This window comes from Palaemon carinicauda, chromosome 1 (genome assembly GCF_036898095.1).
Source record: "Palaemon carinicauda isolate YSFRI2023 chromosome 1, ASM3689809v2, whole genome shotgun sequence".
Lineage (NCBI taxonomy): Eukaryota > Metazoa > Arthropoda > Malacostraca > Decapoda > Palaemonidae > Palaemon > Palaemon carinicauda.
The window spans coordinates 24,628,557-24,641,056 of NC_090725.1; the positions used below are offsets into that span (position 1 = coordinate 24,628,557).

At 36.2% G+C, this 12,500-nt stretch overlaps 1 protein-coding gene across 1 annotated transcript in view; it reads left to right on the forward strand.

The window, feature by feature from the left end:
• Positions 1 to 780: 780 nt before the first annotated feature.
• Positions 781 to 12,500, forward strand: part of LOC137641634 (uncharacterized) — a 16,911-nt gene continuing 5,191 nt past the window's right edge. The window contains exon 1 of the mRNA XM_068374375.1: positions 781 to 933. Within this exon, the coding sequence (XP_068230476.1) occupies positions 783 to 933 (151 nt within the window). The 5' untranslated portion in view covers positions 781 to 782. The remainder of the gene's footprint in view (positions 934 to 12,500) is intronic.

Here is a 12,500-nt window from a genome sequence, read left to right on the forward strand (position 1 = left end):
TTTGAAGCATCCTGAAGTGAACATGTCAATTTTCATAGTTTAACTTGATAAAGGAATCTGATAGGGTATTTTTTATTATAAAAAGTATCTTTATAAAATATATTTCATATGGTATTTTATAGACTTTAAAACAAATGTCCATTTATTATGGCAGTAGAAAAATAAAAATTTTAAGATTTTATATCGATTTGAGTTATTAGATATTGGTTTAGATTTATCACATAAATGAGAAAATATATATTGTGGAAAAATATTTTACGTAACTTGTTAATTATTCATTTATATATTTGCCATTTTGTGATTTTGGATAGGGTGTGTGACAGGGGTAAAAATGGGTGGTGGGATAGAGAGGTGTAAGAGTATGTTTAAATAGAATCAAAAGTATTGAAGGACTGGAAAGTAAGGTATGCACAGGATGCACATAAACAGTAGAGGGAAGAGGAAGGAGATTGAAGGAGGAAAGTAGATATAACTATTGGAAGAGCAGTAGAACAATTACATGAAAGGCTAGGAGCAAAGGAGAAAGAAGATATCTAAAGAATTTCAAACGAGGAAAAGGCGAAAGCAGGATTTGTGGTAATTGGTAGTTTAAAAATAGCCCATTGAGGAAAGGATATAAGGAAACTACAAAAGAAGTAATTAACAACTAAAATAAAATATTTCACGAGAGAAAAAAATCTTTCATACATAAAGTATAAAAACTTTGAAAATTAATTAAAAAAATCCTTTTACTACCAGGAACATTATTTGAGATTATTTTCTTCCAAGGTTGCCACTATGAAATGGAAAAGGTGCGGGTTAGCGTCGAGAACCTCAATGGATCCATAATCAGTACTTTAACCTTGGAGGATGCCCAACCAGCCAATTCCGGTACATACACCTGTAATCCATCAAATGCCACACCAGCGTCAGTTCTCGTACACGTACTAAGAGGTGAGGTTACTTTTTAATAATAATTTCATGCTAAAAAAAGAAAAAAAAATGTAAAAGGTAAGGACTAGAAATGATTTATACGTAATTATAAGATTTTTTTTTATTAATGTATTTTCAAGAAAAAAAGAAAGTGTGTGACATTAAGTCAAAATGAATCTACAATACCACGTCTGTGAGCAAGAGAATATTTCTACTATATCTTAGAAATCTATATGTATGGTATATACAAAAACATGAATAAATAAACAATTATGTGCATACTTACACCTGGACATATACATATAAATGTACATATATATACATATATATATATATATATATATATACATATATATATATATATATATATGTATATATATCATATAAATATATATAAATAAATATATATATATATATATATATATACATATATTTATATATATATATATATATATATATGTACATGCATATATATTATATAAATATATATATATAAATATATATATATATATATATATATTTGTATATATTTATATATACATATATATATATATATATATATATTTAGATGCATATATATATATATATATATATGTATGTATATACACACACACACACATATATATATGTATGTATATACACACACATATATATATATATATATATATTCATAATACACACACACATATATATATATATATATACACACAGCAAAAAAGAAATGCAGCCGCTTCTAGTCCACTGCTTGATATGTAAATTCATGTCTGGTATTTGGCCAGTTTTATCACCACGCTGGCCACTGGTGATAGTTGTTAAGCCCTGTCCACACGATCGAGCATGCCCGACAGGCAAACAGTGATACCAGACCACAGTAGGTAGTGAGAATGAGGGTTGATGACGCCAGAAGTGGGAAAACCACAGACAGGGATCTGGCAACACTGTTTGTTGCCATATCCCCTGTCTGTGATTTTCCCCCTTATGACTTCATCAACCCTCATTCTCACTACATACTGGGGTCTGGTATCACTGTTTGCCCGTCGATCATACTCGATCTTGTGTGACAGGGCTTTAGTGGAAGATGTTAGTGTGATCGGTCATAGTAAGCCAACCTAGTGTGGGTGGCTCTGAATAATACTGTTTTTCTGATCATAGCAATAACAAACCTTTTCCGACGTTAAAATTTATCCATTCTCCAATATATATATTATATATATATATATGGTGTATATATATATGAATATACATTTATATATATATATATATATATGAATATATATATATATATATTAAATATATATATATATATTATATATATATATATATATATATATTTATATATATATATATATATATATGTATATATATATATATGTATATATATATATATATAGTAAAAATGGTTTGTGTATTGCCATAATCAGCTGGCTGTACTAGTCAAGGTCACCCGTATTTACTGGTAAATGATTTGAATATAGAAAGCATAAATATGAGACATAAAACGAATATGAGTAAACACTAGAATAATGTTCTATGAAAACACAGAGAAATAACAGATAAGAGTTTTGGATTAATATCTGTACTGAGGAAAGGCAGTAAGTGTTTTCCCAGGACACAAGATCGAGATTAAATGGAGAATAGCTATAGGATGGATATCTTTTTGTATAGAAAATGAGATTATGAAAAGTAAAATGACACTTTCTTTACAAATATAAATATTTAATAAGAGGGTCCCACCATAGTTAACTTATGCATAAAAAACTTCGAGCCTCACTGAAACTTTAGATAATAATCCACTTACAACGCATAGGTTATTGAATGAATAACGATAGGAATTACATTAAGAGATAGAAAAAGAGTAACATTGATACGAGAGCAAACTAAACTTGAGGATATTCTAACAATATTGTGAGAAAAAATTTATTCTGAGAGGCCTAAAAGCCTCATATTTTAAGCTGTGTTACAAAAATAAGACCATTTTTGAAAAGTCCACATCAACCTCTTTGCAACCCTGGAATTGTGAACTTCGTCAGAGAAAGAAGAGAAATAACATGGATGTCATGTATAGGAGTTAAGAAACTGATTCATTACAGTGTAAATGCTGGAGCACTGAGATCCCTATCTAATCATAGAGAAAAGCTGTACTCTAAAGAGATTTGTATCTGAGATCAATGCAGATTAGAATTCTTGATTTATCGTGGGGGGCAGTATGCCTCACAATTTAGTCAGCCTTACACCAGAGATGAAGTTCCTGATAAACTGGTGTCAATCCTATTGCAAAATTGGAATTATGAGATTCGACGAACAGTGGGAGATCTTGTGAGATTGGTCATGAAATTCTTTGATACCCTTTGAAAAACGACATTTATATCTTTAAATATTAGGCAAAAATATCTATTTCGAATAACATCATAGTTTTTATTTATCAATACTTTTTAGTTTATTTTTGAATATCAAAAAACTGTTGTATTCTATAGTTTAACCATCATAACTTTTATATTGAAGCTTAATTCCATCGTTCAACCAATGTAATCCTGACGAAGAATCGTGTAAAAGTTATTAGAAAAAATGCTTTAACACCACATATTATTTTGGGAAACTGAATATCAGTTTTTTCCGGAGAGCTGCTGTGTTCGATTGAGGTGAATACAACTAAACTTTATTAAACATACATCAAGATTGAATACCAGGAAATTGCGAGCAATAACGTTACATAAATTAAAAAAAAAATTAAGCATGAGCTCTCAAATTGATACAAGTTGGTGTATTAACAGTGGAGAAAGATCTAGTGATAAGTTAACAAGCAAAACCATAATAATGCACGATCGTGTATGAATAACATGCGGTTCATGGTTCCCCTAAAAAGTATTACATTTGAAATAGGGCATCCTGGTCTTAAGAAGCATATTGTAGACGGGTCATCTGTCAGGAGATATGCAGGTTTTAGGCTATCAATGGAAACCCAGTGATCTTTGCCACGCATGTTAATTAAGAATGCTATTGGTGTACAACGGACCATGAAGAAAGGGCCTGTGTAATGGGGCGTTAGCGATGACTTGCTAGAGTCGTTACGCAGAAAAATGTGCATTACCGAGAGCAGATCATTCGGTATGTGTTGCTTAGCTGGAGGCTCGTAAGTCTAGTGGCACTGAGTAAATTTTCCCGACAACGTGACGTAGGTGCTGAAGATTGTTCGAGGAGGTTACAGAGGGAAAAAACTCGACAGGGACGACCAACAAGTTGCCATAAACTATTTCAGCGGCAGGACATCCAGGGCATCGTTAGGAGTAGTACTTAGTGCCAAGAGGATCCAGTGAAGCTGTGTAAACCAGTTTGAGTCCTTGCCGCAGGACATCAAAGATGCTTTGAGGGTGCCATGAAAACGTTTCAACCATTCAGTTGGCAGTAAGGATGCAGGCTGTTGTCTGGTGAAGGGTGATTCCCAGAAGATTCACTAATGATGTTCGCAATTGAGAGGTGAAAGTGGTATCCCCGTCAGAAATAATATGCTCAGTGATACCAAATCGTGCTATTCATTCTGAGAATAAGGCAGATGAACATGAGGCGGACATGCAGTTTCCATGGGAATAGCTTCAGGCTAACGAGTGAGCAGTTGATGAAGGTAAATAGACATGAAGCACAGGCGGTGGACCCAAAAATTAGCATATTGTGTAATAGTGTGCCAAATGAACTTCGTCTTCAGTAGTTTTGCATCAGATCGGTGGGAGGGATGTAGAAGGCCATGAATAAAGTCAAACACCTCTCGGGTCATGGGAGAAAATATCCATGGTTTACGTCTACCAGAACTGACATCACAGAGGAGAGTGGGGTTGGAGTTGTTAAGGAGGACATCTACACAATAGAGGGATTTGCAGGATGTCCTACATGCTTGGTAGTTTCGATCTTTATGTTGGCTTCCACCAAGGCATTGTAATGCAATCCCAGGTGAATCGCGACAAATGTGTTTCTTGACAGGGCGTCGGCAACGGAATTAATTTCCTGAGGGACATGGTAAAGGGGTGCAATTATATTTAGCCATGGCAGAGAGATGTCGGCATAGATGGGCGGACCAGGTGTTGGACTTTTTAGTAAAGTCATACACCAGGGGCATGTAGTCCATGACAAGGGGTATACCTTCCAAGAAGTGTGGAAAGGTATGGACAGTCAAGTGCACCGCCAGCAATACGCGGTTGAAGAAAGAGTAGCCAGATTCTGCCTTGGACAATTTTCTACTGATGAAGGCCAATGGGTAGGGAAAGCCATTGACCACTTGCTCTAGTATTGCACCATTGGCAACGCCGTTGGCATCGGTGGAGAGAAGGAGAGGTGGATTTGGCACAGGAAAAGTGAAGTGAAAGCAGCAGCGGTTGATAGGGAATTCTTTGCATTACAGAAGGGCCACTTCTTAAAGGAGAACCCTGTTCAGGTCTTTAGGCTTGCCCTTGCAGGAGGCATAGAGGGACCAAGAGTGGTAGTGATGGCTAGCAGGAAACTGTGATAATAGTTGATCATGCACCAGGATTCTTGCAGTACTTTGATGGTCGAGGGGGGTGGGGAAGTTCTGAACAGCAGCTACCTTCTCTAGGAGAGGGTTGACTCCTTCAGGATTGATGCAGTGCTCTAAAAACGATACTTTGTTGGCGCCAAAGGTACACTTATCATACCGGACTATAAGGCCAATCTGTGGTAGGTTGTTGAACACGATAAGTGAGTGATGGAAGTGTTCCCCTTTGGAGGAAGAAAATACAAAAATGTTGTCCACATAACAAACACAAATAGGGAGGTCCCCTAAGAAACTATCCAAGAAGTGTTGAAAGGTGGCTGCAGCACTATGATGGCCAAAATAGGAGTAATTGAAGGTATATTTTCCGAAATGGGTGATGATGGTGGTCTTAGGGATGTCTTCTGGGTTCATGGGCACCTGATAATACCCCTTCAGGAGGTTGAGCTTGGAGAAAACCTTCGCTTTGTGCAATATTTGGAAAGGGGGTAATGATCCGGTTCTGTCTGCATGTTCAGTCGCCTATAATCTCCACACAGACATAGTGAGCCATCTTTCTTCAAGACGATGTGTAAGAGTGACGACCATGGGCTTGAGGCCTTTTGATGAACATCTGTTTTGTGGGTGGTAAAAGATTTAGTGCCAGAACCCTTAATCTTGGGTACACTAGGGCCCTGTTGTCTTGATAGAGTGATAAATACCATGTTTAGCAAGAACTGTGGGCGTTTGACGAAGTTCTGGATGAAAAACTTCCGGGTACGACGTAAGGAGGTGTGCGTAGGCATTCGTGCGTGTGCTGATGTGGAGGCGGAGGTCTGAGCGGTCGGGTTGATGAGGTGTCGACGAGTAGGAGTCTGCGTTGACTAACTGTCTGTGAGCGACATTAACCATAAGGTGGAAATGTGAGAGGAAATCTGCACCGTGGATAGGCAATGTGACATCAACAATGAGAAATTCTAATTATATTTGGTGCTTTCAAACAATAATGTAAGAGTTTTATAACTGTGCTTGGGTATCCCAGATATACTGGCAGCTACCAGGCACACATCGGTAAACTTAGACAGACTTTGTTGACAGTGATGGCCCTACTTACATGTTATTTGGCCAATGAAAACCTTTCATACATTTATTCACAGCAGCCCCGAATCTGGAATGGTAGTAGCATAGCTGTGGCCGATGATAGTCAGTAATTGGTTGGAGAGCTTGTTGGTTGAAGTGTAAGCGATGGGTAGTATATGTGCTTGGTGGGCGGCTTTGTTGACGCTCTAACACGTCACATGGTGGGCTTCTGTCATGCTGCATTCATGTCAGCTTTGTTGATGTTGAATAGTTGTCCACATCGTCAGGAGTTGAGGTGTTGATGGAGGTCTTGATGATGGGAAAGTGCCTCTCCATAAGGGCATTGACTTTGGTCATCAGGTCCTTCATGGAAAGAATATCAACATCGGGGATGGCCGCACGTGCAGGATCAGCTAGGCGCTGTTCCCAAAGGGCACAAAGTAGATTAATTTCACGAGGAGACTCATTTGTGGCAGATTGCAGGCGAGCGATACTGGTCATTTCCCAGAGAGTGAGTGAAGCTTTTGGGTCCCTCAACTTTGTTGAAAATTCTGGATAGTTTGGCTATTAAAGCGGTTGGTGATAGTGTGTTGTGTTCCTGTCCCGGAGGTATGTTTAGAGGGAGTCGTATGCTATTGAGGTGTTCCCTTGATCGCAAAGCCAATCTGCTATTTGCGAGAGAAAATGTTCTCAGAGATTGCTGTGAGAACATAATCTGCTTTGGTGCTTGAGCGAGTCATGCCCTTAATGCAAATCCGGACCTCGGCACGCTGGAACCAGGCGAATGCCTTGGTACTTGCGAAGGGCGGGTAGTTTTATGGGTGTGGCATTTGATAGAGGAGTCAGTGTCGGAGGGGTGGCATCATCAAACAGTAAGACACAGCAGTGAGGGCGAAGATTGGAGGGAGCTAGACATTCTAGTGGTCACTAATGTGCAATGCACCAGTTAGGTGATAACTGAGCAGCGAGGTGAATGCAACTAAACTTTATTAAACAGACATCGAGCTCAAATGCCAGGAGTTGCATCAAGAACGTCACAAAAAATCAAATAAAATTTAGCATGATCTATCAAGTTAATAAAAGTTGGTTTATTAACAGTACCGGAAAGAGTGAGTGATAAGATAATAAGCATAATCATTACAGTGTACGAGCAAGTATGAATAATGTGCGGTACAATATTAGACACACACAAACATATATATATATATATATATATGTGTGTGTGTGTGTGTGTGTGTGTGTGTGTGTTTGTGTGTGTGTGTGTTTGTGTGTGTGTATTTGTGTGCATGTGCGTGTGTGTGGGTGAGTGAGTGTATAAATAAGTTATTAGATAGATAGACATATAGATACAGAAATACAGATATAGATACCATCATATAGCTAACAGTATGGCAAATGTTGAAAACCCTATTAAATCATACCTACGTATGTATGTTAGTGCAGATCAAAAAAAAGTTTCATTTTTTACACATTTATACACCAAGAATGAACCTATAGTATGGCACATGACCAATTTACAGTAATGTTTTTATATCTTGTTATGTTATCTTGAAAATTTCTTGCTCTTAGCTTATGTTATTCCATTCTTTTTCCAAGCGTTTTAGCACCTTGAGAAATATAATTTTGACATGAATTGCAAGGGTCATAATACTGTTGGTACTGTCAAGAGAATCATTAATGAGTGCTCTTTTCATAGTGATATTGTTCTTAAATTCTAAAATAACAACTATTATTTTCTTTTTAATTTAGCAATATCTTATAATTTGTTATTTTATGAAAATAAAATAAAGTATTTTTTCAATTATAGGTCGTTTAATTATTTTTACCAAAGATGTTCTTTTTGTTGTTCTAGATACATAGTTTAATACTATTTTAGGTTATTTTTTTTAATTCATTGCCCATCGTTCTATTCTCATTTACTTCATTATTCATATATTATTGGGAACAGGAGCCATAATGCCTATAAGAACACTGAAGTGAATACCAATTCTTAAATATTTTACAACTTTTCTTGGAAAAGAAACACACATATAGATAAATATTGAATTATTTCCTATACATACTGGTACTATACCTAAGTCTATGTCAATTCAAAAGATTAAGTTACAATTATTCTGCAATTCTATAGTAAAATTTCATTATTTCCTAAAAAGAATTTACGTTTTAATTTTAGTGCCAAACATATTTATCATAGATATAGCAAAGCCACTTCACATCATCAGTTACAAAGTAAATAAGTATTTTGCTATCACAACATTAAATGAATAGGTTACTAAATGCTTGAGATAAAAAAATCCTGGCAATAAAAAAAAGTTAGTGTTAAACCTCTTACAGCAAATGGAAGTTTATATTTTTTTCCACACAGTTTGATTATTTTAATTACTGCATAGTCAGATATAGTCAATCAAATTGTCCTACTCATTAAGGTATCAGATAAAAATTCCAAAGAGAACTGGAAGCTGTACGAACTTTAATTTCTTTAAACAGGCCGGACATCAGGGACACTCGGTTTGTAATATTAATCTGTTTGATTTGTACTGCCATACATATGTTAGAGTATTTGTACATGTAGGTATGCTTATGTTATTTATAATGTATATATATATATATATATATGTATGTGTATATATATATATATATGTATGTACATGTATATATATATATAGATCTATATATATATATATATATATGTATGTACATGTATATATATATATATATATATATGTATATATATATATATTTATATATATATTTATATACATACAGTATATGTATGCAGTATATATATATATATATATATGTATATATATATATACTAATATATATAAGCGCATATATGTATATATGTGTGTGTGCGTGTTTCCGTGTGTATCGATGTGTATGTGTAAAATATATACTGTATATGTATATGTGTGAGATTGTAAGTATATAGATAGGTATGCATCTATGTTTAACTGTTTATGCATATGTATGTAGACATATATGTATATGTTTTCATGCACATAAATATGTAATATTGTTTGAAATTAAATATCACATGTAAAAGGAAATTATATATAAATGCCTGTAAACCTGGAAATCTTTAAATATTTTACATGACATGTGACTTAAAATGTTTTCTCATTGGCTAATGGGATATAAACTATGACCGGTGCTGGAGGGTTATCTGAAATATAACTGTAATAAATTTCTGACGTTTTAAGTAGAAAAAATTCTATCATTATACGAGTACTTAAGAAATAGTAGAAACCAAACTAATCAGGAGTCATTACTTTAAGTTTTCTTTTGTTTCTTTGTATTTGAGACGTTCGCATTATTGTGAGTTTTTGCATATATATATATATATATATACACACACACATATATATATATATATATACATATATATATATATATATATATACATATATGTATATATATATATATATATATATATATTTATATATATATATACATACAGTATATATATGCAGTATATATATGCATACAAAAACCTTACAACTCACTTAATATTTAGATGCAATAAACTAGAACAAAATTTGAAATATTGATTGAATCATGACTTGGCTGGCTTCTACCTTAACAAATGCCCTCACTTTTTCTTCCCTGCATCGCGAACAGTACCCACCATTGGACTCCATTAAACCTGAAGAAACTTATTTCAAGTAACTTACTCCAATTTTAATTCTATCTCTATTGTCATAACTATATTCTCCATTTCTAAATCTTTATCTCAATCTTAACCTTGGAAGCCTCTCGAACAGCAAAGGCTTTGAAGCTGTAAGCAACAATCAACTTATTGACAAAAGCTGTAGAAAGTACAAATGCAATTGTTACTCTTGTGGCCTTGTGGCCCCTTGAGGGTATATAAATACCTGTGTTTTCCGTCAAATATAACTAGTTATCAGAGACCTCACCTATTGTTCCTACCTCTCCCTGGTACCAAACATTTGAGACCAATAGAGTACCTTGAATACCCAGCCTACTTCTCTATTCACTTCTTTGCCGCACCCTCCGATAATATCTACCACCTAGTGTGACTTATCTGTGCATGCTGCCATAATGAAACTCTTGCACTTTGCCTGTACAGATGTAAATGCATGGCCCTGGTGCACCGAGGCTCAGTTCCTTATCAAGGTTTTGATCCGCTCAAGCAGCAAGGTAAAACTACGTCCTTACGGGGGTCAACGATGACAACTTCGCAAAAATCTCTGATGGCCTTATTGAAGAAAAAGATGCCGCATACAGTAGGAAGCCCTCATATCATACCCCCTGGAGCAGTACTCACTGTTGCCAGCTACCTAAGTGAACTATATTTTTTACCTATTTCAACTACTATTGGGAGAGGCAAACGTATTGAGAGCATCAGAGAAATGATTAGCATTGTTGGCTTTCAACTTGCTACAGACTGTTATTCTTGTGAAGGGAACATACTTTTTTGGCCTTTAGTTACAACGTAAAATTTTCTGACTATAGCACTTTGACCACATGGGACCTGATGACAAAAGTCAATGGGCTTTCCATTGACTTTCTGTCAAGATCTCCATCTACATATCCACTATAAACAGAGGACAATTCAACGCTGACTGAAGCTGAGGAGAATGCTGTAGGGCATCAACTCCCACCTCATGACATGCCTGGGCAGCGACAAAGCTGCCCACCACCCGCCTATAGTGACTTACACTCACGCCCTAAGCAACGGCCTGATCTACCCATGAATGACTACCATTCCAGATTCAAGGCTGATGTAAAGAAATGTGCTACAAGAACGTGGAAATACGCCATTGCCTTTGTTCGGGGCCTCCAGACTTGCTAATCTCTCCTTTATGGAAGATTCAGGATATAATGTGCACTTTTTGGTAGACACTGCAATGATTCCCCTCAAGGGACCTACCCTATTATTTTAGTGTTCTGAAGTCAGCCCAGTGGCCACCAATGGATATGCTATGAGATGCTTATATTGTGGTTGGGGTCACCTTGTACAACGGGAATTTCATCCTCGTTATGTTACACTGCCTCTTATCGATGCAGATTTCCTCATCCAATTCAACTTCTTACTTCAAGTCACACACCAACACTTGCTAAGTTCCACCTTTAACTCGTCAACACTTTTATCTGTTTTTTTCCTCCTACCTTGCTCTTCCCTTCATCATGTTCACAGCGGCCTAAGCCCACCTCCTTTCTTTTTTCCTTATGTCTTTTGCCAAGAGCTATGCCAGATACCCATGGATCCCACAAAGCATGGTATTTATCGCCATATTAAGATGACGACACCTCTAGTATTTTCGAGATTTATATGTTCGGCCTCAGACCGTCTGGTAGCTGCTAAACACACATTAGCCATAATAGAAGAAATGGATAGTTACAAGGTCTTAAGTCCCTAAGCATCACCCCTCCACATTGCCATGAAGAAAGCTGGTTCGCAACACTATTGTGGTGATTACAGCTGTCTTCACATGCAAACGAGGCCAGATTCCTACCCATTCCCCAACTTAACCAACATCATCTACCTTTAAAGTGCAAAAATATTTTCTATCCTCTACCTCTTGAAATGGTATTATTAGGTGACCATGAAACCAGAAGACATCCCCAAGACTGCTATCATCCCTTCATCTGCACACATACTTTTAGTTACTTCTGCTTTGGCCTTCTTGATGCAAAGACCACTTTTCAATGACTCGTGGTTGGCATCTTAGGAGACCTCCCCTTCTTTCTATGGTACATAGAAAGAAGATGACCTACATCATCTTCACATAATCTTCGACTGCCTTCAGCAAAACCACGTTGTAATTAGGTACGACAAGTGTTCGTCTGGTAATAAGAAAGAGGTATTTTTGTGTTATCTTATCATTCTTTATGCCGTTCACCCCTTTCCTTAGATGGTATAAGCAGTGAAGACGTTCCCCACTCCCTTGACTATCAAGGCACCACAGGTGTTATTGGGCGTGGAGAATTATTATCACTAACTCTTGCAAGATATTGCCGGCATTATTGTTTCCCTCTACACCTCACTTAAGGGAAACCCAATAGC